Below are 21,357 nucleotides of genomic sequence, written 5' to 3'. Positions count from 1 at the left end.
TCCCATCATACCTCATATATTTGCCTCGGTGCTTGACCTATGATAGATAATTATAAACAGCTTTGAAAGAACACATGAACCAATATATTGCAAGTAATTTACCTATGAAGAAAAATGATAGATACTGGTTTCCTGTTGATTTTATTTTTTTAAGGGACAGGCTTTATAAGGAAACTACAGGATACTTCCATAGCCCCACCCTGTAACATGACCCCCTGTAGAACCATCAAGTTATAACTATTGTAGATGGTTGGTTATTCTGGTCATTTGAACCATATTGTGTTACAGTAACAATTGGCACGGAGGGTGTATCTTCCCTTTCTTCTCTGGTTAAATTTGACGTGTGTGTCTTCCAGGGAATTCAGCAAGGCATAATTGAAGGAGAGTTTGCCATCTGCATTAGTTTATATCATGGATATGAGTTATTGCAGCAAATGGGGATGCGATCCTTGTATTTCTTCCTTTCTGGAATCATGGACGGAACTAAAGGTAAGTTACATGAAATTATTTTAAAGAACAATGAAATGTGTTATTCTGGTTCAGGGCATTGAGCAGTTGGAGCCAAACTTCAGTTAACTTTTTTTCAATTAAAAATAAATTTTTTTCATGCAATATATTCTGGTCACTGTTTCCTCTCCTTCATCTTCTCAGCAGTCTTTCCCAGTGATCCAACTCTACTCATTCTTTCTCTCTCTCTTTAGAAAAAAAACAGGCGCCAGGCGTTGGTGGCATACGCCTTTTAATCCCAGCAGTCGGGAGGCAGAGGCAGGCTGATCTCTGTGAGTTCGAGGCCAGTCTGGTCTACAAGAGCTAGTTCCAGGACAGCCTCCAAAGCCACAGAGAAACCCTGTCTCGAAAAACCAAAAAAAAGAAGAAAAAAAAAAAAAGAAAAAACAGGCCAAAAAAAAAAGAATAAAGATTAAATGAAAAAAAAAAAGCACAAAACAAAGAGTATGAGAAACACATATACACACAAAAACAAAACCAATAATTACAAAATCAGAAGCTATAAACTCAAAAAAAGACCAGTAAGGCAAAAAAATACCCATATAATACAATTTGAGACACAAATCTCCAAAAAATACCTTTGAGTTTCGTGATGGTGTCAGTGGGCATGGGGCCTTAGAAGTACGGTTTGTATACCCAGTGAGACGCGATTGGAGAAAGCTAATTTTTCCTTTGGAAGCTGTTGTCACTTGGAGACAGCTTCTAGGCTAGGGATGGGAGCGTGTGTCCACTTCCCCCTCAGTGCTGTTTGAGTTCATATGTGTCAATCCTGTTGGGTCCAGAAGGCTTTGTTTTCCTTGGTATCCTCCATCCTCTCTGGCTCTTACACTCCTCGGCCTCGACTTCTGCATAGCTCCCTATCCTGAGGGGAGGAGTTTGATGACGACATTGGTAGTATTGAAGCATCTGTACTGGCCTGTCCTGAGGGTTCTGACAGGATACACCCTCAGCTGCAGCCACTAAGAGCACCACCTGTGCACATTTTAAAAGGGCCCTGCCTACCTCCCATTTTTCTCTGTTTCTCTTTTTCTCTGTTACTCTCCTGTCTCTGTCTCCCCCACCACCCTTTTCTCTCTTTACCCCTTTCCTGCCACTCCTGTCCGAAGAGGCCAGTGTCCCCGCTCCCCTCCACCCTTTTCCCATTCACTTTCCCCCAATTAAAAAAAACCCTCCACCCAAGCTCTGTCTCTTGAGCGCCACTTTTAAAAATTACAACGGATGTCTCATTTAGGACTGGCTATTCCAAGGTCTTTCATTCTCCTCACATTGTACAGATGTGGGTTTCTGTGTTAGTTCCCATCTACTACTACAAAGCCTCTATGAAGGTTCAGCAATGCCCTGACTTACGGTATGCACTGTGTCCTTTGGAGTCATTTCATTACTGTGTAACTTGAGTTAACCTTAAATATTTTGTCTTTAAAAGCAGTGGGCTAATGTAATGAAGTTCATATTTCATTGTTTTTGATAGCTTGCTAGAAAATAATGCATTGTAAATGTGGAACTAGGCTATGCAGTAGTGATACACTCCTTTAATCCCAGCACTCAGGAGGCAGAGACGAGGGAATCTCTGAGTTTGAGGCTAACCTGGTCCAGGATAGTCAGGGCTATACCCTGTCTCAAAGAAACAGGCAAAAATGTCAGACTAGAACATATGATTGACTTTCCTGTTAAAATCTGATAATTTGCCTTCATAGTTAAAGTTTAATTTCTTTTTAATAAGCAGTAAGTGTCAACAGCTTTGCTCTTGATTATTTGTGAAACCTTTTCATACTTTGTGAAGGAATGACACGGGCAAGGAATGAGCTTGGCCGAAATGAGGACTTCATGAAGCTCTACAATCACCTGGAAAGCGTGTTTGCTCATGTGCGAGATCCTTCAGCCATCGATGCTTCAGCTTTCAAGAAAGGTGTGAATTCCCTGAGAAGTTTGTGTCTGTTTAACCAAATACAGTGAGTGGTAGTGCTTGCAAGGTAGGATCCCATCAACCCAAGACTTTAGGCCAGCCTCAGCAGCATGGCAAGACCCCTTCAGAAAAAAGTAAAAAAACCGTTTATGGTTTTTCTTGATTAAAGTTAATGTTGAAACTTCTCTAGGTTCACATCTGTCTATACTTTTTTCTCCTGGTATAACAGTAGGCCTGCCTGTTAAATGCATTTTCTTCAGTAAGTTAGGATATTAAGGTTGATGAATACAAATTTGTATAAGGCTAATAAACTTTAAGTAGTAGTAACTGGTAGTAAAAATTGTCAGAACTTCTCAACATTGAAGTATGGTTTAACTACAGGTATTTTTCCCTTTTACTTTGCTGAGACCATTTGAATTCTCAGAATGAAATTTTCTTGAAAATTAAGGTTTTTGTTTACACTTACATGCTATTGAGAGGATACTTACATTTGACAGTTAAAAAAATAAGATTTTAGTGTTTGGGGCCTTTTTTGAGACAGGGTCTCATGTAACTCAGACTAGCCTTGAGCACTTTCTGTAACTGAGGCTGGCCTTGAAGACCTAATTCTTCATCCTCTACCGCCCAAGTGCTAAGTTTACAACTGTGTACTACTGCATCTGGTGGAAAAATTTAAGTTTTTTTGTTTTGTTTTGTTTTGTTTTTGTTTTTCGAGACAGGGTTTCTCTGTATAGGCTTGGTTGTCCTTGAACTCACTCTGTAGACTAGGCTGGCCTTGAACTCAGAGATCTGCCTGCTGAGTGCTGGGATTAAAAGCATGCCATGTTTTTTTTTTTTTTTCTTTGTTGTAGATTTATTTTTATTACTTTTAAGAGTGTGGTTGTGTTCGTGTGCTCTCACTCACTTGTGGAGGCCAGAGATGTAAGATCCCTCTGGAGCTGGAGTTACAGGCAATTGAGTCACCTATTGTGGGTGCTGGGAACTACACTCAGGCCTGCAAAAGAGCAGTTATGCTCTTAACTACTGAGACAACTCTCCAGCCCCAACATGTTTTTTAAAAAGATATTATTCCACAGTAAGATAATTACTGTGGGCTGAGCCTGGTGGCACACATGTTTAATCACAACCCTCTGGAGACAGAGGCAGGCAGATCTCTGTGAGTTCAAGATCATAATTGATATGGGAAAATATAGAGAAAAATAATGTTTGTTTGTTTTCTCCCCTTTTCAGGAAATAAAGAGAAAAATTTTTTCTATAGTCATCCAAAGTTAAAGAAACTGGAAGAAGTCATAATTGAACACTTCAGGTCATGGAATGGTAGGTAACAATTAGGCAAAGTAGTTACTAAAGAAAACCTAAAACCCGAGGGAGACGGTGGATTCCAATTACTCTGGATAAACATATTTAGAATTTCTGAGAAAGTTTGGATGGTCAAGAGCAAAAGAAATGATGGGATTTAAAAAATAAGGTTTTACATGAAAAGTTTAGTTTTGGGGGCAATATAACAGCTTAAGTAGGTTTAGTAACTGCTGTGGTCTGGGTCACTGGGAGACACAGGAGAGCAAGTGGCACAGTCAGGAAAGCGTTGCCCTTACCAATTCCTTCCACTCCCCAAGCACCGAGACACTGGGCAGTGCCAGAATGAACATAGGCTGCCTCATGTGGTAATCGTTGGCAGAGGTTGAAGGGCTAGCAGGTTTGGAGCTCGCTGGTCCCATTAGACAGAGCATGTAGTGAAGATGGGGAGGGTTGCAGTCAGCTGGAGCTCCCCAGTGCTTCCGTCTGCAGAGTGTGTAAAGGGAGGCGACATGCATTGGTTGAATTGATGGACTGGTCAGGTATTGACCCAGATACTGACCACTATTTTATGATATCTAATGAGAGACAGGGAGTCCAAAGTGTCTTTCTGAAGTGGTTACTCATGAGTATGCAGCTTCAGGCTTGTGCTTGCTAGCAGTTCCTCTCTAAATGCTGTTTTGTTTTCTTTGGATGTGGTCCTGGGCATTGAACACAAGGCCTATCTACTACTGGTGTATTTTCTTAGCCTTAAATACTTTTTTAAAAACATAAAGTATTTCTTGTTCCACAGCTAAAAACACCACTGGAAAGAAATGCCTTGAGACCAGAGTAATGATCTTCTCCTCATTCCGAGATAGTGTGGAAGAAATTGCAGAAATGCTTTTACAGCATCAGCCCGTTATTCGAGTGATGACATTTGTTGGCCATGCTTCAGGGAAGAATACAAAGGGTTTTACCCAGAAGGAACAACTAGAGGTAATTATTATTGATTTTGTAGGTAATGAAATAAAAATAGAATGAATTAGCTGTGTTATAACCCATCTTCTAATTGCTTACTTAAAGATAATTTTATAAGCAGGCCATGGTAGTGCATGCCTTTAATTCCAACCCTCAGGAGGCAAAGACAGGCATTCTCTGAGTTCAGGGCTAACCTGGTTTACATAGAATGTTCCAGGTCAGCCAGAGCTACATACATAGCAAGATTGTCTCAAAAACAAAACAAAATAACCCCCCCCAAGAAAAACCCCCAAACTCCAGCAACAGCAAAAAGGATAATTTTATAATTAATATGCAAGTAAAGATAAGTATGTTTTGAAAGATCAGATCATATGTTTATATAGTTTTGAAGCATTTGTTTATACAACCATGTAATTATTTTTGGTGTTTTGAGATAGGAGTTATATATAGGTCTTCAACTGCTGATGTTCCAATCTCTACTTCCCAAATGCTAGGATTTCAGATATATCCGTTCCACCTGGCTAATGTTTAATGAGTCTATTCTTGTATCTCTAGCATGTGGCCATGTGTGTCCCTGGGTAGGGTTCTAGGAGTAATGAAACATTATTTTAACTTTTTACAAAGATTTTTTTAGTGTACAGAGTGGGGAGGGGTTATGTATATAGAGGCCAAATGTGCATGTCAGATCGTTTGGACAAGTTGAGGATGTCAGTTCTCTCCATCTACCATCCCAGAGACCACACTCAGGCTCTGTGGCTTGCTGGCAAGTGTTCTTACATGCTGAGCCATCTTTCAGGCCTGAGACATTCTTTCTGATTTGCTTATTTGTTGAGAGACAGGGTATTAACTTTGTAGCCCTAGCTGGCCTGCAGCTCAAGGATCCTGCATGCTGGGAATAAAGGTGAGCATCACCATGCCAGCACTGAACATTTTTAGTTTAGATACACCTGACCATGTGTTTAGTTCTAAAATATGATAAATGGAAATAATTGCCTCAGGATTTTTACCTGCCTACCTCTCCTTTCAGTGATGCTAAAAGTAAAACCTGGGCTTCCTCATAAAATAAGAAACATAAAGTTGTTAACAGGTTCACTTGGCATCATAGTCATTATTAAAACAAAGGAATTACGACTGTTCATTTTTATCAGTGCTGTTTTGACTTATTTTGTCATTTTACGACCCCCCCCCCCTTCCGTGTCCTTAATGCTTTGAAATCTGATTTCACTTTTTTAAGGTGAGTAAGAAGACCTGCAAGATCTGTGATTCTGTGGTTGATGTTTGAATTGTTTGTGTTTGAGGTGGTGAGACAGTTCCGTGACGGCGGGTATAACACGCTGGTTTCTACCTGTGTTGGTGAAGAAGGTTTGGATATAGGAGAAGTCGATCTTATAATATGCTTTGATGCCCAGAAGAGCCCAATTCGCCTCATACAGCGCATGGGCAGAACTGGCCGTCGACGGCAAGGCAGGATTGTTGTTATCCTCTCGGAGGGACGGGAAGAGCGTGTAAGTTGATTGTGGAATCGTAACAACTCAAAGACAACTTTGGCAGACTTTTAGCATTCAAAATCCAAACCCTCCGGGTAAATGCGGCTTATATTTCCCCATTTTTTATTAGATTCGTAATGTTTTTGTCTGATTATAAGAGTTTTTGGTAAAATTCACTTATTCAAGAAATACATTTTACATCAACGTAACTCAAAGGCACCTTTCATTTCAACAACTAATATACATTACTTGATTTTACTGTTTCGATATACTTTTTTTTTTTTTTTTTTTTTTGAGATAGGGTTTCTCTGCATAATAACCCTGGTTGTCCTGGAACTTGCTCTGTAGACCAGGCTGGCCTCAAATTCACAGAGATCCATCTTTCTCTGCCCCCTGAGTGCTGGGATTGAAGGTGTGCACCACCACATTAGGACAAATTCAGGGAGCAAATACACAGTTTCACATCACAGAGTCTCTCATCATCTATGGTAGCTTTTAGAAATTGATTTAAAATGTTTTATTTACCCTTCAATTCAACCTGAAAACTCAATTTCCTGCAGTAGGACTGCCCATGTGATAATAATGTGTGTGATACCCATGAAGAGATCCTAATGAATGTAATGTTTGTGTGCCAAGTAAAAGCGGGTCCACACTCTGACTTTATCACCTAACCAAGCCACCTGGTGTCTTTATTTAGTTGTGCGTTTTCTTATCTGTGAAATAGTAGTAATGACTCCCACTTAATGAGCACTGTGCATTGTTTCAAGTGTGCTGGAGTCGTTGTATTATTTTATTGTCTATTCTGGTCCATGCCTGTGAGCAGAGTGGCCTTTTTGTTGTTGGAGGCAATGAAGAAAGTGGAAATAGACAGATGACCAAGCTGAAATAAAGGTGTCATTTCCTCTCCTGTAAATCCTCTGCCTCGCACTAAGTATAGCTGTATACTTCTACAGACGCTAGCCATCAGAAGCAGTAAGCCAATAAAAATAAACAGGCCCAGGAAATTCTCACAGACATGTATGTATATTTCCTTTCTGCAAATAGTTGTTAAGCTTATATAACAGTAGATTTTATAATGGTTCTCCTGATCTGTTTTCCCACTCAAGACCACAGCAACCCTGTTCTCTACTACTTAAGTGAATCAGAGTTTAATTTTGTGTTTAAAGTGATCTCGAACATAGTAATTGCTATTATAGCTAAACGGTTATTATAAAATCAGTGAAATTTTATATTGTGTGTTTGTTTTGCAGACATACAACCAGAGCCAGTCCAACAAAAGAAATATTTATAAAGCTATTTCAGGTAACAGGCAAGTGCTTCATTTTTACCAAGGAAGTCCACGAATGGTTCCTGAGAAAATCAATCCTGAATTACACAAGATGTTCATCACACATGGAGTCTATGAACCAGAGAAGTCTCGGAGTGTGCAGAGGAAGTCACTGTCCTCAAGGCGTGGTAAATAAAGCTTTTGCACTTGACACATTCTTTACCCTCCTCCCTGTTCTTAGTATGCCCTATTTTTGTTTTACACTCTGGGTCTTTCCTTCCCATTTGTACAATGTCAGGATTCCTGGAGCACAGGCTCCAGCAGCTCAGGCTCCTTTCTGTTACTTCTCACAAAGTGTGTCTCTAGATGAACAGGCTGTCGCCTCAGTTGAACCCAGGTGCCCTCCCTGCAGCTTTGTTTCTGTCCTGCTCCTCCTTTTCCTTCGTCTGTTCCAGGAAGCATCTTGATTCTTACCCTGTTTACCATGCTCATTGGACATGGACACTCTTGGCCTTAACATGCTTGTTTGCAACAATGCCAACAGCATGCTGAGTTAGTAGACACTCCCAGTTTTGTCATGGCAAGGATTATAAAGCATTCCTTATTGAATTGTTTTCTAAAAGGCTTGGAACTGGAAGATGTTGGCTTCACCTGAAAGGAACAGCATTCCCTATCTTTCTTTTTTTTTTTTTTCCTTTAGAGAGAGACAGGGTTTCTCTGTGTAGCCCTGGCTATCCTAGGACTCGCTCTGGAGACCAGACTGGCCTCAAACTCAGAGATCCTCCTGTCTCTGCCTCCCGAGTGCTGGGATTAAGGGCGGGCACCATACTACCTGGCATATTACCTGTCTTGATACAGTATTTCTTCTTTGAAAAACTCAGTGTATGTTCTAAGATGTTTTCAGTATTCTCTTAGGAAAGATAAGAGATTGCTGATGTGACAAGGGGAAGACACGGTATAACAGAGGGAGAAGGAAGTTTTCTCCTCTAGATGTTCACCCAGGCAGGGACAGCCCTGCCATGCACATTCCCAGGATTAATGGTAACTTGCTACCATATAGGAGGACACCGCCATCAGCTACACAGCCTTTCATTATTCATCTCAGTGTACTATATTTAGATGCCAGCCTGGACTACATAGCAAGTTCTAGGTCACATTTGAGACTGTCTCAAAAATCAAAGCAAAACAAAATTGACATATTTGCTAGTGTCCATTTTTCTATCCCCCATTCTGATTTTTCTAGTGTCTTTGATTCAAATTATGTGACTGTGTTTTATAGTTTCTCATAAACCATCATACATGTGCACTAGAATATAATTCATCGAGGTATAGAGGCCTGAACTTCTTTTAAGTAACTGAGCCACTGGAGTTTCTTCCTGTTTAAAAACTGGGAGAGGGGACCTGGAGAGATGGCTCAGTGCTTCAGAGTACTGGCTGCTCTTCCAGGGGATCCACATGGTGACTCACAACTGTCTGTAATTCCCTGTCCCAAGGAAATCTGATGCCCTCCTTTGGCACATAGACATGCATGTAGGCAAAAAACACCCATACACATAAAATAAAAAGAAATAAAACTTAAAGTAAGCCAGAGACCCCCTAAGATTATTTATTTAGCTCAAGCTCTTAATTTTTTTTCAAAGTCAAGAGTTGGTTTTGTTTATTTAAAAGTAAAACATAATTGTTATGATTAAATAATAAGCATTAAGTACAATAATTTAAAGTACTAAATTAATAAAAAAATTCTGCATGTAATGATATAGAATAATACATGAAACAGTGGGTTCAGTAAGGCAATATCCCTGTGTATTTAACTTATTCAGTTAAGAAATATTACTCTTTGTAACAAATTACATTGCTTGATAGAATTCTGGCAATAGCCCTAATTCTCACCAAAAATATAACAACAACATATGTTAACTGGTTTGATCAGAAATTACTTCTCTTATAGAAATATATACTTAACATATGTTTTGCTTGTAAATTATGTATCCTTTTTTGGTAGAGGGAAGATTGTATGACATCAGGGTCTTACATTGCCCTGGGCTGGCTTCAAATTCCCTATGTTGTAGATGGCCTTGAATCTTTGATCTTTGTACCTCTTCATCCCAAAATCTGGGATAACAGGCGTGCAGTCAAGCTCTTAATTTTACAGCTGGGAAAACGTGTCAGAAAACTTGCTTTTATATAACTTTCTACACAGTACTGAGGAATAGTGCAGACCAAAGTTTCTGAGTTCCTAGTTTAGTCACCCTTTGAGTTTTTTTCTGTCTGAGTTGGGCCGGAATTCTGCTTCACACTCTCTATTCCCCTTGCCCTTTTCTCCTCCCATCTGTCCCTTCTTTTTTTTTTTTTTGTTAAGATTTTATTTATTTATTATGTATACAACATTCTGCTTCCATGTATATCTGCACACCAGAAGGGGGAACCAGATCTCATAACGGATGGTTGTGAGCCACCATGTGGTTGCTGGGAATTGAACTCAGGACCTCTGGAGGAGCAGTCAGTGCTTTTAATCTCTGAGCCATCTCTCCAGCCCCCCCATCTGTCCCCTTCTTAAAACTTAAACCCAAAACGCTGTTGGTTCTCCCTCCCCTGAAGCTTCAGCTAAGCATTTTAACACTGCTATGCTGGTGCTAGTTTTCATTTGTAAGTTAATCTAACTCATTTGCACAACAGATTTTACATAAGAGTGTCCAAAAGAAGCTAGGGCTGGGTCTCGTTTAGACCTAGCTCTGTCCTACTAATGATGACACCCTGGCTAAGGCTCGCTCTTAGGCTAAAACGACCAAGAGGCGAGCGAGAGAAGCTTAGACAAAAATAGAATGGAAAAGTCAGGCACGGTGCTTTGACGTGACCCGTTCTAGTTTTCAGAAACAGTCTTGGTTTGGCAGAACCAGAAGTTATTTTTACACAGAGTTCAGTCAGTATTGTGTATTTTGTGTTTGTCTTGCAGATTACTTTAAACCTCTTTTCAGCTATTGTTTTGACTTCTAGGAATGAAAGCTACTAATTCAAATAAAGATGGGCTCTTATCAAGAGAGGAGTTTAACCTATGGAACAAACTCTATAGGTTAGGAGACAGTGACACGGTGAAAGGAGTGGCGTTGCCTGAGTCTCACTTCCCCTCTTTACAGGAGGACAGAGTGGTGAGTTGACGGTGTGCAGTGGTTATGCAGTGGGTATGGCAGCAGTGACAGGCTTGTGGGTGGAACGTCAGTTCACGTAAAGTAATGATTAGTTTCAAACCGTCAGGCACTGCTAGCATTTCTCTCGCTTGCTTTCGTGTGTTTTATGTAGGTTGTACTTTGATTTCGTGTGACTTGGTCATCGTCATCCTGAAGTACAGCACAGGTTGCATCACTGTTTACCTGTTGCATCTGAGGATTCTGAATCTTACTAGCATATGTTATGTTGTCTTTTGTGCCTTTGTGCACCCTGGTCTTATTTGTTTGTAATTTTAGTCAAGACTTTAAGTTGGATGCTCTTGCCTGCATGGGCAGACCTGGTGAGTTTAGTTACAGTGGAGAACTGACTCAGGTTGTACGTACTGGGAGCTGGAAGATGCTCCGGGATTGTGTCCTCATATGGCTATGTCATGTTGTAATCCCTAGCAGGGAGAATGACAAATGGCAGTGGGCAGGTAGAGTTGTGATCAGTTTATCAGAGACATTATGGGTGTCACTTCATTATATTGTGGGACCTGTGTGCAGCAAAGTAATGATTTCAAAATCAAGCATAACTTTCTCAAATATTTGCTCCTAACATGTTTTACAGAAACAGGAATATGCTAAATCATAACTCAAAAGACGGTTAATTTTAAATGTATTTAAAAGACCATCTTTATACTTTATAAAATTACCTTCCTTTTTTCCCCTTAAGAATTTTAGTTGAAAGTGCCTGTGTGGATTTATTTAACTGATTTATGCTAAACTTGTTATTTGCAACTGAGCATGTTTCTAAAATTGGCTTGTGAAATCGAATTTGTTTTTTTTTTTTTTTTTTTGAAATCCTAATTAAGACTAAAGAACCAACTACTGGAATTCGTCAACTCTCACTCTCCGAATGGAGTGTGTGGCAAGATCACCCGCTTCCTACACATCAAGTTGACCACTCAGATCGTTGCCGCCATTTTATAGGCGTTATACAAATGATAGAAGGAATGAGACATGAAGAGGTAGACTTCCCATTCAGCTTTCTCTCCATTTCCCTCTTCCCTCTTGTTCCCTCCTCCCCCTTCTTTTCTCTTTCCCTCCCCTCTCATCCTCTCTCTGTCCTTTTTTGGAGGCAGGATCGTTTATGTAGCTTCAACTCCAGACTAACTGCTTCAGTCTTCTGAGCCCTGAGGTTCCAGGCATGTGCTGCCCATAATCCTCCTGGCTCTGTGGCTAGGGCTTTCTCTTGCTAGTATGCCAATGAGACTAGAAAACTAGAATCCATAACATTGATTTCCTCATTTCTTCTTCCTCCTCTTCCTACTCAGAAGTGTGGAGAGGTGGGTGGTCTCGTTTATGAGCAGCCGAGGAATTAGGACTGAAGAAGCAATTCCTACAGAGGAATAGGGAATGAGACCACAGCTTTGACTGATGACAAAACAGTAAGACAGATTCACCACAAAAGTTCCTGGTTGGGAATTTTTAAAAAGGTCTTGGTTGAGAATTTTGCTTGAAAATAGAATTATACCCAAAGCTGTAGCCTACCATTGTTTTAGGGGCCTGGAAAAGTGTTTTTGCTAGGTAGGGGTATATGCCTATAACCCCAGTACCTACAAGGCCAGACCCAGTCTCAAAAAGCAAAACAAGCAAACAAGGTTTGCTATTGAGAATTTAAGTTTACTATGTGTATGTATTTTTAGGAAATTGAATTTTTAAGTAAACATTAGGTTGAAATTGGTCTTTGTAGGAAGAGCCGTCACAGTGGTTCTGTGTCTTGAATACTGAGATTAAAATATTAACCAATGATTTCATAGTGATGTCATTTAGTTTTTTTTCTTGATTTCTTAGAATTTGGAGGATATAAAAAACTCAATTAAATGACATTGTTTTTGAGAATTTTGTTTTGTTTTGTTTTTTGAGACAGGGTTTCTCTGTAGCTTTGGAGGCTGTCCTGGAACTCACTCAGTAGACCAGGCTGGCCTTGAACTCAGAGCTCCACCTGTCTCTGCCTCCTGAATGTGGGGATTAAAGGTGCATGCCATCACTGCCTGGCTAGAAAAATATTGTAATATAGGTTGAAACTCATTTCTTATAATTGGCTCATTTTGTTTTTCTGTGACTTTTTCCTGTTTCTTATTTTTTTTAGGATGAATGCAGCTATGAACTGAAAATTAAGCCTTTTCTACACATGGAAGATGTCAGGTCAACATTTAATACTCCTAGGAATGCAGATAATAATCTAGCCAGTGTCACCAGTGTTCCTCACAAGATATCTTCCTTTAGACCGAGTGTAGATGAAGGCAGTTCCTTCTCGGTGATAGTATCTGACGAAGTGTGTGCTGAGACTGTTAGACAAACTCCTCCCAAATGTACTGAGATTACTTCTCTGAGGGAAAAAGCTTCTAGAGCAATGGGGAAAGACCCGACTAGTGAAGAAAGTGATGACGATGCAGCTTCTTCAGACACCGGCAGGCGTTCTCCTGCAGAGGCTGTTTCCTGGGTAGACCCACTGAAGGGCGAGAGGGGGGCAGGTGCAGGTGGCATCACCGCTCTGCCTACTGATAGTGAGGATGATAGCCACCCAGGACCATTACTAATGGAGCGTCAGGCTGCAGATAAATCTAACTCATTTGCCCGGTATTCCTTAGATTCTGGTTATAGCAGTTTCAGTGATGAGAAATCTATTTTGTCACGTTTGTTTCTTCCATTGGAAGAAGAGCTGCACCCAGATGAAGCAGCCAAGCAGTTTCATGACTGTCACCTAGTGACAGAAGAGGTACGCGCTAATGTGGAGAGATTTTTGTCCTATTCTCCCCCGTCTCTCAGTGGACTCTCAGATGTGGAGTATGAAGTCACTCAGGGTTTTGAACTTGACAATATGTCCTGCTCACCCAGCTCAGAGGGTGAACACAGTCATAAACCTGCTTCTCTGATGTCACACTCGGCTGTGAATTCTCAACAAAATGTAGAGATGAGTTCAGTTAAGCATATTAATCATCCTTCTGAAAAACATTGTCTCTTTGACACAGTTGATAACAAGATTTCTGATCAGCCTTCCTGTGGCTCTGATAATAAAGCCCATAATGGCATTAAAAATGAAAATTTAATATCTAACAGTTATGCTCAAATCCAAGCAAACCTCGAAAACGATTTGGCTGACAAAAATAGCCATGATGATGGTGATAATGACCCCTCAGTATTCACCAATGAGGGTGAGAGCTTACTGTTATTTGAAGATAGTATGGAAGAGTTAAATGGTGTGAGCCTTTCTCCCTCCACCAGTAATAGTCGGCCCCCGTGTGTGTCAGATAAAACTCTTACAAGTGAAATGGTTCCAGTCTCTCACTTCTTAATTTCTGATGAGCTCTTGTTAGAAGATGATTCTGAAACCGAAGATCAAATCCTCTGTGATACCAAGAGTTGGAAATCTCATGAAAATCTGAAAGACGGACATGAGGAACCGAAGAGTGAGGGACATACCTTTGATTTCTCTAGGGATTTGTTTTCCGTTACCTTCGACTTGGGATTTTGTAGTGCAAGTTCTGATGATGAAATCACAGGACAAGGCTCAGGTAGGAGTAGCACTTGGGGAGCAGCCCGTCTCCCTGGATGGCATTCTGATAACAAGGAGATAGAAGGTGCCAGTGATGCTGCAGATCCGCCAGGGGGAGCCATATCCCCAATCCCCACAGGAAACGGGCAGTGTTGGCACTCTGCAGAGAATAAAGAACCTGCGTCTCCCCACTTTGCCCCATGCTTGCCAGTAAAGGAGAGAGTTATGAGTACGCCACTTTGTAAAGCAAACATGTTGAGCCTGAGTTTTAAGACAGGAGCAGGCATGCTTAAGACACCAGATTCTACCAAGAAGAAAGACAATGTACAGAGTTTCTTGAATCCAAGATTTGACGATTTAGTAGAAGAGCCCAAAAGCAGTGATCAGATCTTTCTGCATCTGTCCCCTCAATGCACTAAAGGTAAGAGTCCATCTCTATGAGATCTATGAATTTCTGGAAAACAGTCCAGAAGTTATAGGCATACATATATATATACACTTGTATATATAATTAGATAATTATGTGTAAGCTGACAATCACTAGTGGGAGACTTGAATCTGTATGCACTGGAATGCTTCGTGCTCTTTACTGTCAAATGTACAAAGAAGTGTAAAATTTGGCACAATTAATCCAATCAGTGACATAAGACATTTGAAAAATGCCAGTAAAAAATGTAGCAATAACTACCAAATGAGTAATAAGATGGTGGCTGTCAGCTGGGCAGTGGTGGCGCATGCCTTTAGTCCCAGCACTTGGGAGGCAGAGGCAGGTGGATCTCTGTGAGTTCAAGGCCAGCCTAGTCTACAAAGCTATACAGAGAAACCTTGTCTCAGAGGGAAGAAAAAAAAAAAAAAAAGACAGTGGTTGTCTAAAAAGTTTAGAAGGCAGTGAAAAGATGTTGAGTTAGATTGGAAAGTATTCATGGGTATTGTCAACTTTCAGTTTGACTCCTCAGGAATATAATTTAGATGTAGAAAATAATAAAGAATTGGGGTATTAAGAACAATGAAACAAAGAAAATTATAAGCTTTTGTGGGGGGAGAATTTGAAGTGTTAATTTAATCTATTTAGAAGGCTAATATCAGACCACAAGAGCAAGGGAAATGCCTGGATTCTATGGTCTAATGTTACAGAAAAACTAGAAATATGAGGATAAGTATTAGGTATTAAATAACTTAAGCCAGTTGTGGTGGTGCATGCCTTTCGTCATAGCTCTCTGGAAGCGGAGGCAGATGATTTCTGAGTTTGAGAATGGCCTGGTCTACATAATGATTTATAGGTCAGCCAGGGCTATATACTGAGACCCTCTCTCCAGATAAAAACAAAACAAATTGACTTAAGATGAGTGTGGTGATGTGTACTCAACAGTCCCGTTGTCATCCAGGAGACTGAGGTGGGAGAGTTGTGAGTCTGAGACCAGCCTGGGCTTCATAGCTGGTGAGATCCTGTGATTTAGTGTCCTTTAATCCCGGTGGGACTTTCAACTCTAATTGACTTATAGACTACTGTCTTATTGGGTTGTTTATGGTTTTCCCCCTATGAGTACAAAATCAAAAGCAGGTGTAAAATGAAAGGAATTTCCTCTAAATCTTGTTTTTATGTTATTCAAGGTAAGAACATGTTTGAAGGACTGAAGTAAGTTCTAGAAATCTGTTTGATTTTCTTTGTTCTGTTTTAGGAACAGTGTCTTACTATGTAGCTCAGGGTAGTATTAAATTTGAGTTCCTCCTGATTGCAGGCGTATACTGCCATACCAGTTAAATAGCATTTAATTTTTAAAACAGCTTAGGGAAGGCTCTGATACATTTCCTCACTAGTTATACTGTCGCTCTGAGCCTTAAGTTCTTTAATAACATCTTTATTGCTTCTCATTGATGGTTGCAATCATTTTTCCAGTTTTGTGTCAGATCTAAATTAAAACTTCTCCTTGCCTTGTACTTAACTATTATGTGCAATATGATGAGCAGCATGTGGATAAAAGAATTAATAAGGGAATCTGTAGCTAGTACTTTTTGCTTCTCCTAATTAAAAGAGGATTTAGCATTATTTACCATACTGTGTGTTTTGTTTGGTGGTGGTGGTGGGAACCCTTAAAACTCCACTGAGGCAGTTAAAGAGGATGCTTTCTGAAATGATTATTGCCCTAGCTAAACAATTTATCTAACTCTGGCTTCATTAAAACATAATGAAAGTGCCAGGATGGTGGCTCACACTTTTAATCCCAGCACTCGGGAGGCAGAGGCACATGGATCTCTGTGAGTTCAAGGCCAGCCTGGTCTACAGAGTGAGTTCTAGGACAGCCAGGGCTATTACACAGAGAAACCCTGTCTTTAAAAAAAAACAAACAAAAAACCAAGATAACAGAAGAAAAGACAATGGGAATATGCAGTGTTGAGTGTCTCACTCCATTTTAGTAGGTATTAGAGTCAGAATTCCCTTAGAGCTGAAAGCTCTTCTGAAGCATGGGGACACTGCTTCCAATAGGATTAGGAGGTGCTGACCATGAGTGCACAGGCATCATTCGCCCATGCCTATCTCACCAGTGAAAGGTCCTGGATTAGGTCTCAGGGCCTGTGACTGTTCTTCATGTTTCCCAATTCTGTCTCATTGTATGTCAACCCTGTAAGGTTTGTGAGCCCGATTCCTCTTGATACAATCTTGGGGATCTGGGACTAGGGATTTAGTTCAATGATAGTCTGTGTAACTGGGCTATAGGTTCGTCCCCAGCACTGCAAACTGAGCATACACACATAGCAAATTGAGCATACACACATAGCATATATACATAGCAAACTGAGCATTCAAAGGCCTCAGTCATTACTGTCAACTTTCCAGCTGACCTTTGCAGATCATGTCTGCTGGACTTGGGATCAGAGAGCCTGAAAGAATGGGGCAGACTGCAGTCTAATGCTGCAGACAGCCTTACTTCAGTTACAGTGTACTTTTATACATGAGTGACACAAAGACAACAATGATCCAAGGACAGTTGGTTTTTGTTTGTTTGTTTGTTTGGTTTGGTTTGGTTTTTCGAGACAGGGTTTCTCTGTGGCTTTGGAGGCACTGTCCTGGAACTAGCTCTTGTAGACCAGGCTGGCCTCGAACTCACAGACATCCACCTGCCTCTGCCTCCCAAGTGCTGGGATTAAAGGCGTGCACCACCAACGCCCGGCTAAGGACAGTTGTTTGAGTTCAGAAAAACAGCATGAAAACATGTAAATAAATGTCAGTAAGCATGGACTAAATATTAACAGAACAGCCCATCCCCAGAACTTTCTCAGGACAAACCAATTTAAAGACAATTACCTGTCATGTAAAATACATTAATTATATCTGTCTGGGAAAGCACAAAACCAAGGCAAAAGGCCATATCCAGATTCAGGGTGCACTGACCAGATTCTGACATCCAAGAATAAACATGTCTTATAAATTGAATGTAAATGTTTGTCACAGGAGGCATGAACTCAACATCCAAGAACAATCAATCAGTGAACAAAATGGACCTGAGGTAAAAGACCCTCTGCCATTTTTCCTTGAAGCCTCTCTCACAGTTCCTCAAGGCATCGGTCACGGTGCATCATTCTTTTGTCTGTATTCAGACCTGTGACTAGGTGCATTTCTTGTAATAAAACCATGAGAAATCTTAAGAAATGTTCAGAAACGGATTTCTAGTGGAACTTGGAGGTCACTCCATCACTCACTTTCCCTGCCCATGGATCTTTTGAAAAAAAAAAAAAAAGCCCTTCTCTACTTTGGCATTCTGCTGAGACACCAGAAGATAATTCTGTAAACCCCATAGCAGGCTTGCTGTCTGCCAGGGCCTTTGAGGGCCATCCGTTAAAAACAGAAGGTGCCTTTTGTCTGCCTGCTAGGTTCTGTGTGATGTGCCACTTCTGGCCTTCCTGAGGTCTTCCCCAAACATTTGCTGTCACACTTTCAGCTTCATGTTTTCCTGTCTGACCTCTGCATTTGGTAGTTGAATGTAGGATTTCTTAATTTTAGTTTTTTTTTTTTTTTTTTTTTTTTTTCTAGAGAGGTTGGGAATTTTTAAAACCATTAAGTTTCAACTGCTTTGTGTTTAAAAGGGGTATGTCTCTACTTTGTTTTGCTGTCACAGCAAGAATCAGCTGCTGACACTTTACACATCTTGTGTGTGAGTTCTTAGCTGTCTTGAGGACATTTCCTAGTTTGATTGATTGACTGATTGATTGATTATGTATACAGTATTCTCTCTGCAGGCCAGAAGAGGGCACCAGACTATATTACAGATGGTTGGGAGCCACCATGTGGTTGCTGGGAATTGAACTCAGGACCTCTGGAAGAACGGGTGTGCTCTTAACCCCTGAGCCAACTTTCCAGCCCCCCTACTTTGATTTTTACCATGTTAAACTTTCTTGACATGATTTCTAAGGGATTCTTTCCTCTTACTTCCAGGATGATTTCTGTTCAGCTCTCACCAATAACCTCCCATAAGGCGATCAGTCTTTTCTATAAACAATTCCTAAGCCTTTGAAAAACCACAGAAGTTCCCAGTTTCTACTCACAGTCTAGTTCCAAAGCTACTTCATTAGTGTAGGTTTTGTAATGGTGGCTCTTCTTTCTAGAATTCAAGATACATGGTGATAAATGTGCTGTGTAACGACCTAGTCCCAAACCCTAATGGCTTAGAATATAACGTTATTTGAGTGAGTCAGGAATCCAAGTGTGGCCAGGTGGGCCTGGCTCAGGGTATTGAGGTTACTTTCAAGACTTTGGCCAGGGCTTTATTTTAGTTATTTGAAATCATGACTAGGATTGGAGGATTTGCTTTTCATATGTTCATGCATGTGTGCACAAGTGTGCAGATTTGTACTCTGGTGCATGTGCATGAAGCCAGAGGACAATGTCATGTGTCTTCCTCTGTCACTCGACACTTTAGTTTTTGAGACAAGTGCTCACTCAACTGTTTGAGCTAGGCTGGCTGGTTCTCAGGGTCTGCTTTCCTCCTTTCTAGTGTTGGGATTACATGTACACAGGACCATGCTTGGCTTTGTGCTTGGTGCTGGGAATCCAAACTCAGGTCCTCAAGCCTGAGCCCATCTCCCCAGCCCCTGGAAGAGGTGTGTGCGGTCTTTCTTCCTTCTTTCCTACTTTCCTTCCTTCCTTCCTTTGTGCGTCCTTCCTTTCTTTTCTTTCTTTCTTTCTTTCTTTCTTTCTTTCTTTCTTTCTTTCTTTCTTTCTTTCTTTCTTATGTGCATTGTTTTTGTCTGTGTGAGGGTGTCAGGTTCCCAGGAACTGGAGTTGCAGACAGTTGTGAGCTGCCATGTTTGTGCTGGGAATTGAACCTGGGTCCTCTGGAAGAGCAGCCAGTGCTCTTAACCACTGAGCCATCTCCCTGCCCCCTGGAAGATGTGCTTCCTTAAGCAGGCTTGTTCACAGTACTACTGGTGGAGACGTCGCTTTCTTGTTTGTAACCTCTTCATAAGAGAAAGCAGATGCTCCAATGCCTCGTGTGACTTTGACTTATAAATAACCCACATTCCCTTCTAATGTATTCTTTTTTAAATTGATTTTTAAGTGTGTCTTTGTCTTACTTGTCTACTTTTCAATTGTTGTGAAGACCTGCCGAGGCAACTTATAGAAGAAGGAGTTTATGGAGCTTACAGTTTAAGAAGTGAGTCCATGACAATCCTGGTGGTGGCAGCAGGCAAGCAGGCATGATGCTGGAGAGGTAGCTGAAAGTTCTACAACTGGAGCAGCAAGCAGCAGGGAAACTAAGATACTAGGTCTGGTTTGAGCTTTTGAAACCTCAAAGCCCACCCACAATGACACAATTCCTCCAACAAGGCCACACCTACTCCAACAAGCCCACACCTCCTAATAGTGCCCCTTCCTGATGACTGAGCATTCAAATATGTAAGCCTATGGGAGTCATTCTTATTCAAACTACCACACTCAAAACACATGCTTGCTTCTGCATAAACACATGCATATGCGCTCATAGGCATACTTGAAAATCCAGAAGAACCTTTTAATGTATTTGTAGCCTATATTTTCATGATTTAATTGCTTCAACTAAAGTTCTATAATTCATGGGCACACAGGGCCCATCGGATGGCTCAGTGGGTAAAGGCTCTTCAAATCAAGCATTATGACCTGAGGTTATCCCAAGAACACACATGGAGAAAGGAGAGAACAGACTCCCACAGCTATCCTCTGATCTCCACATGTGTTCTGTGCCATGTGAATGCCCCTCCCATACACTGTAAATGATTTTAAAAATTGAACGTGAGCTAATAAATTATATTTGCCTTTTTTCTCTTTACATTTTACTTTTTAAAATTCTGAGCCTCAGTTAAATATGTATTTTGAAGGATTTGCTTTTTTTCGATATATATGAGTCGTGTTTTGCCTGCATGAATGAAAGTATATCACATGCTTATAGTGCCTTTGGAAATCAGAAGAGGGAATTGTATTTCCTAGAATTAGAGTTACAGACGGTTGTAAGTGCCATATGAATGCTGGGAGCTTAACCCTTGTCCTCTGCAAAAGCAGCCAGTGTTCTTTTTTGTTGTTGTTGTTGTTTGTTTCCCCAAGGCAAGTTTTCTCTATATTACAGTCCTTAGTGGTCCTGGAACTGTCTCTGTAGACCAGGCTGGCCCCTGCCTCTCCCTCCCGAGTGCTGGGATTAAAGGCGTGCACCACCATGAAGCAACTGCTGAGTTCTCTTTCTAGCCTTTAAATATGAACTTATTAGCAAACTAGTGTTCTTTGTTTTGTTTTGTTTTGTTTTTTTGTTTTTCGAGGGACGGGGTTTCTCTGTGGCTTTGGAGGCTGTCCTGGAACTAGCTCTTTAGACCAGGCTGGTCTCAAACTCACAAGAGATCTGCCGGCCTCTGCCTCCCGAGTGCTGGGATTAAAAGCATGCACCACCAAAGCCCGGCTAAACTAGTATCTTTTATTCTCCTCTATTTTTTTTAAGACTTCTAAAATCTTTATTTTTTTTAAATTATGTATATATGTGTATGTCTTTGTGACCATATGCCACATGTCTCGGTATTCTTGAAGCCCTGAGGTTATAGGGCTTGTGAGCTACCTGGCATGGACAGTGAGAAATGGACTTGGGACTTCTGGTTGAGCAGCAAGTGCCTTTACCCACTGAACTATCTTTCCAGCCCCTCGATGTCTTATAGAACTGTGTCTGTATGCTGAGTATGCTGGTCAAACTTCTGAAGATCTTTTATTTGTTTGGTTG

At 40.8% G+C, this 21,357-nt stretch overlaps 1 protein-coding gene across 5 annotated transcripts in view; it reads left to right on the top strand.

Moving 5' to 3' along the window:
- Fancm (FA complementation group M) overlaps window positions 1–21,357 on the top strand; it is a 52,140-nt gene that overhangs the window by 13,715 nt on the left and 17,068 nt on the right. For 2 of the 5 annotated variants that reach the window (XM_027416506.2, XM_027416507.2), the window contains exons 6-14: window positions 357–489; window positions 2,288–2,413; window positions 3,641–3,727; window positions 4,500–4,684; window positions 5,965–6,171; window positions 7,404–7,608; window positions 10,415–10,566; window positions 11,439–11,594; window positions 12,719–14,546. In XM_027416506.2, the coding sequence (XP_027272307.1) occupies window positions 357–489; window positions 2,288–2,413; window positions 3,641–3,727; window positions 4,500–4,684; window positions 5,965–6,171; window positions 7,404–7,608; window positions 10,415–10,566; window positions 11,439–11,594; window positions 12,719–14,546 (3,079 nt within the window). Of the gene's footprint in view, window positions 1–356; window positions 490–2,287; window positions 2,414–3,640; window positions 3,728–4,499; window positions 4,685–5,964; window positions 6,172–7,403; window positions 7,609–10,414; window positions 10,567–11,438; window positions 11,595–12,718; window positions 14,547–21,357 lie in introns of those variants that run through there. The other 3 variants (XM_027416509.2, XM_027416510.2, XM_027416508.2) reach the window with 3 other exon arrangements.

This window comes from Cricetulus griseus, chromosome 5, assembly GCF_003668045.3.
Source record: "Cricetulus griseus strain 17A/GY chromosome 5, alternate assembly CriGri-PICRH-1.0, whole genome shotgun sequence".
Classification (NCBI taxonomy): Eukaryota; Metazoa; Chordata; class Mammalia; order Rodentia; family Cricetidae; genus Cricetulus; species Cricetulus griseus.
This window is presented reverse-complemented; position numbering and strand designations above follow the sequence as displayed.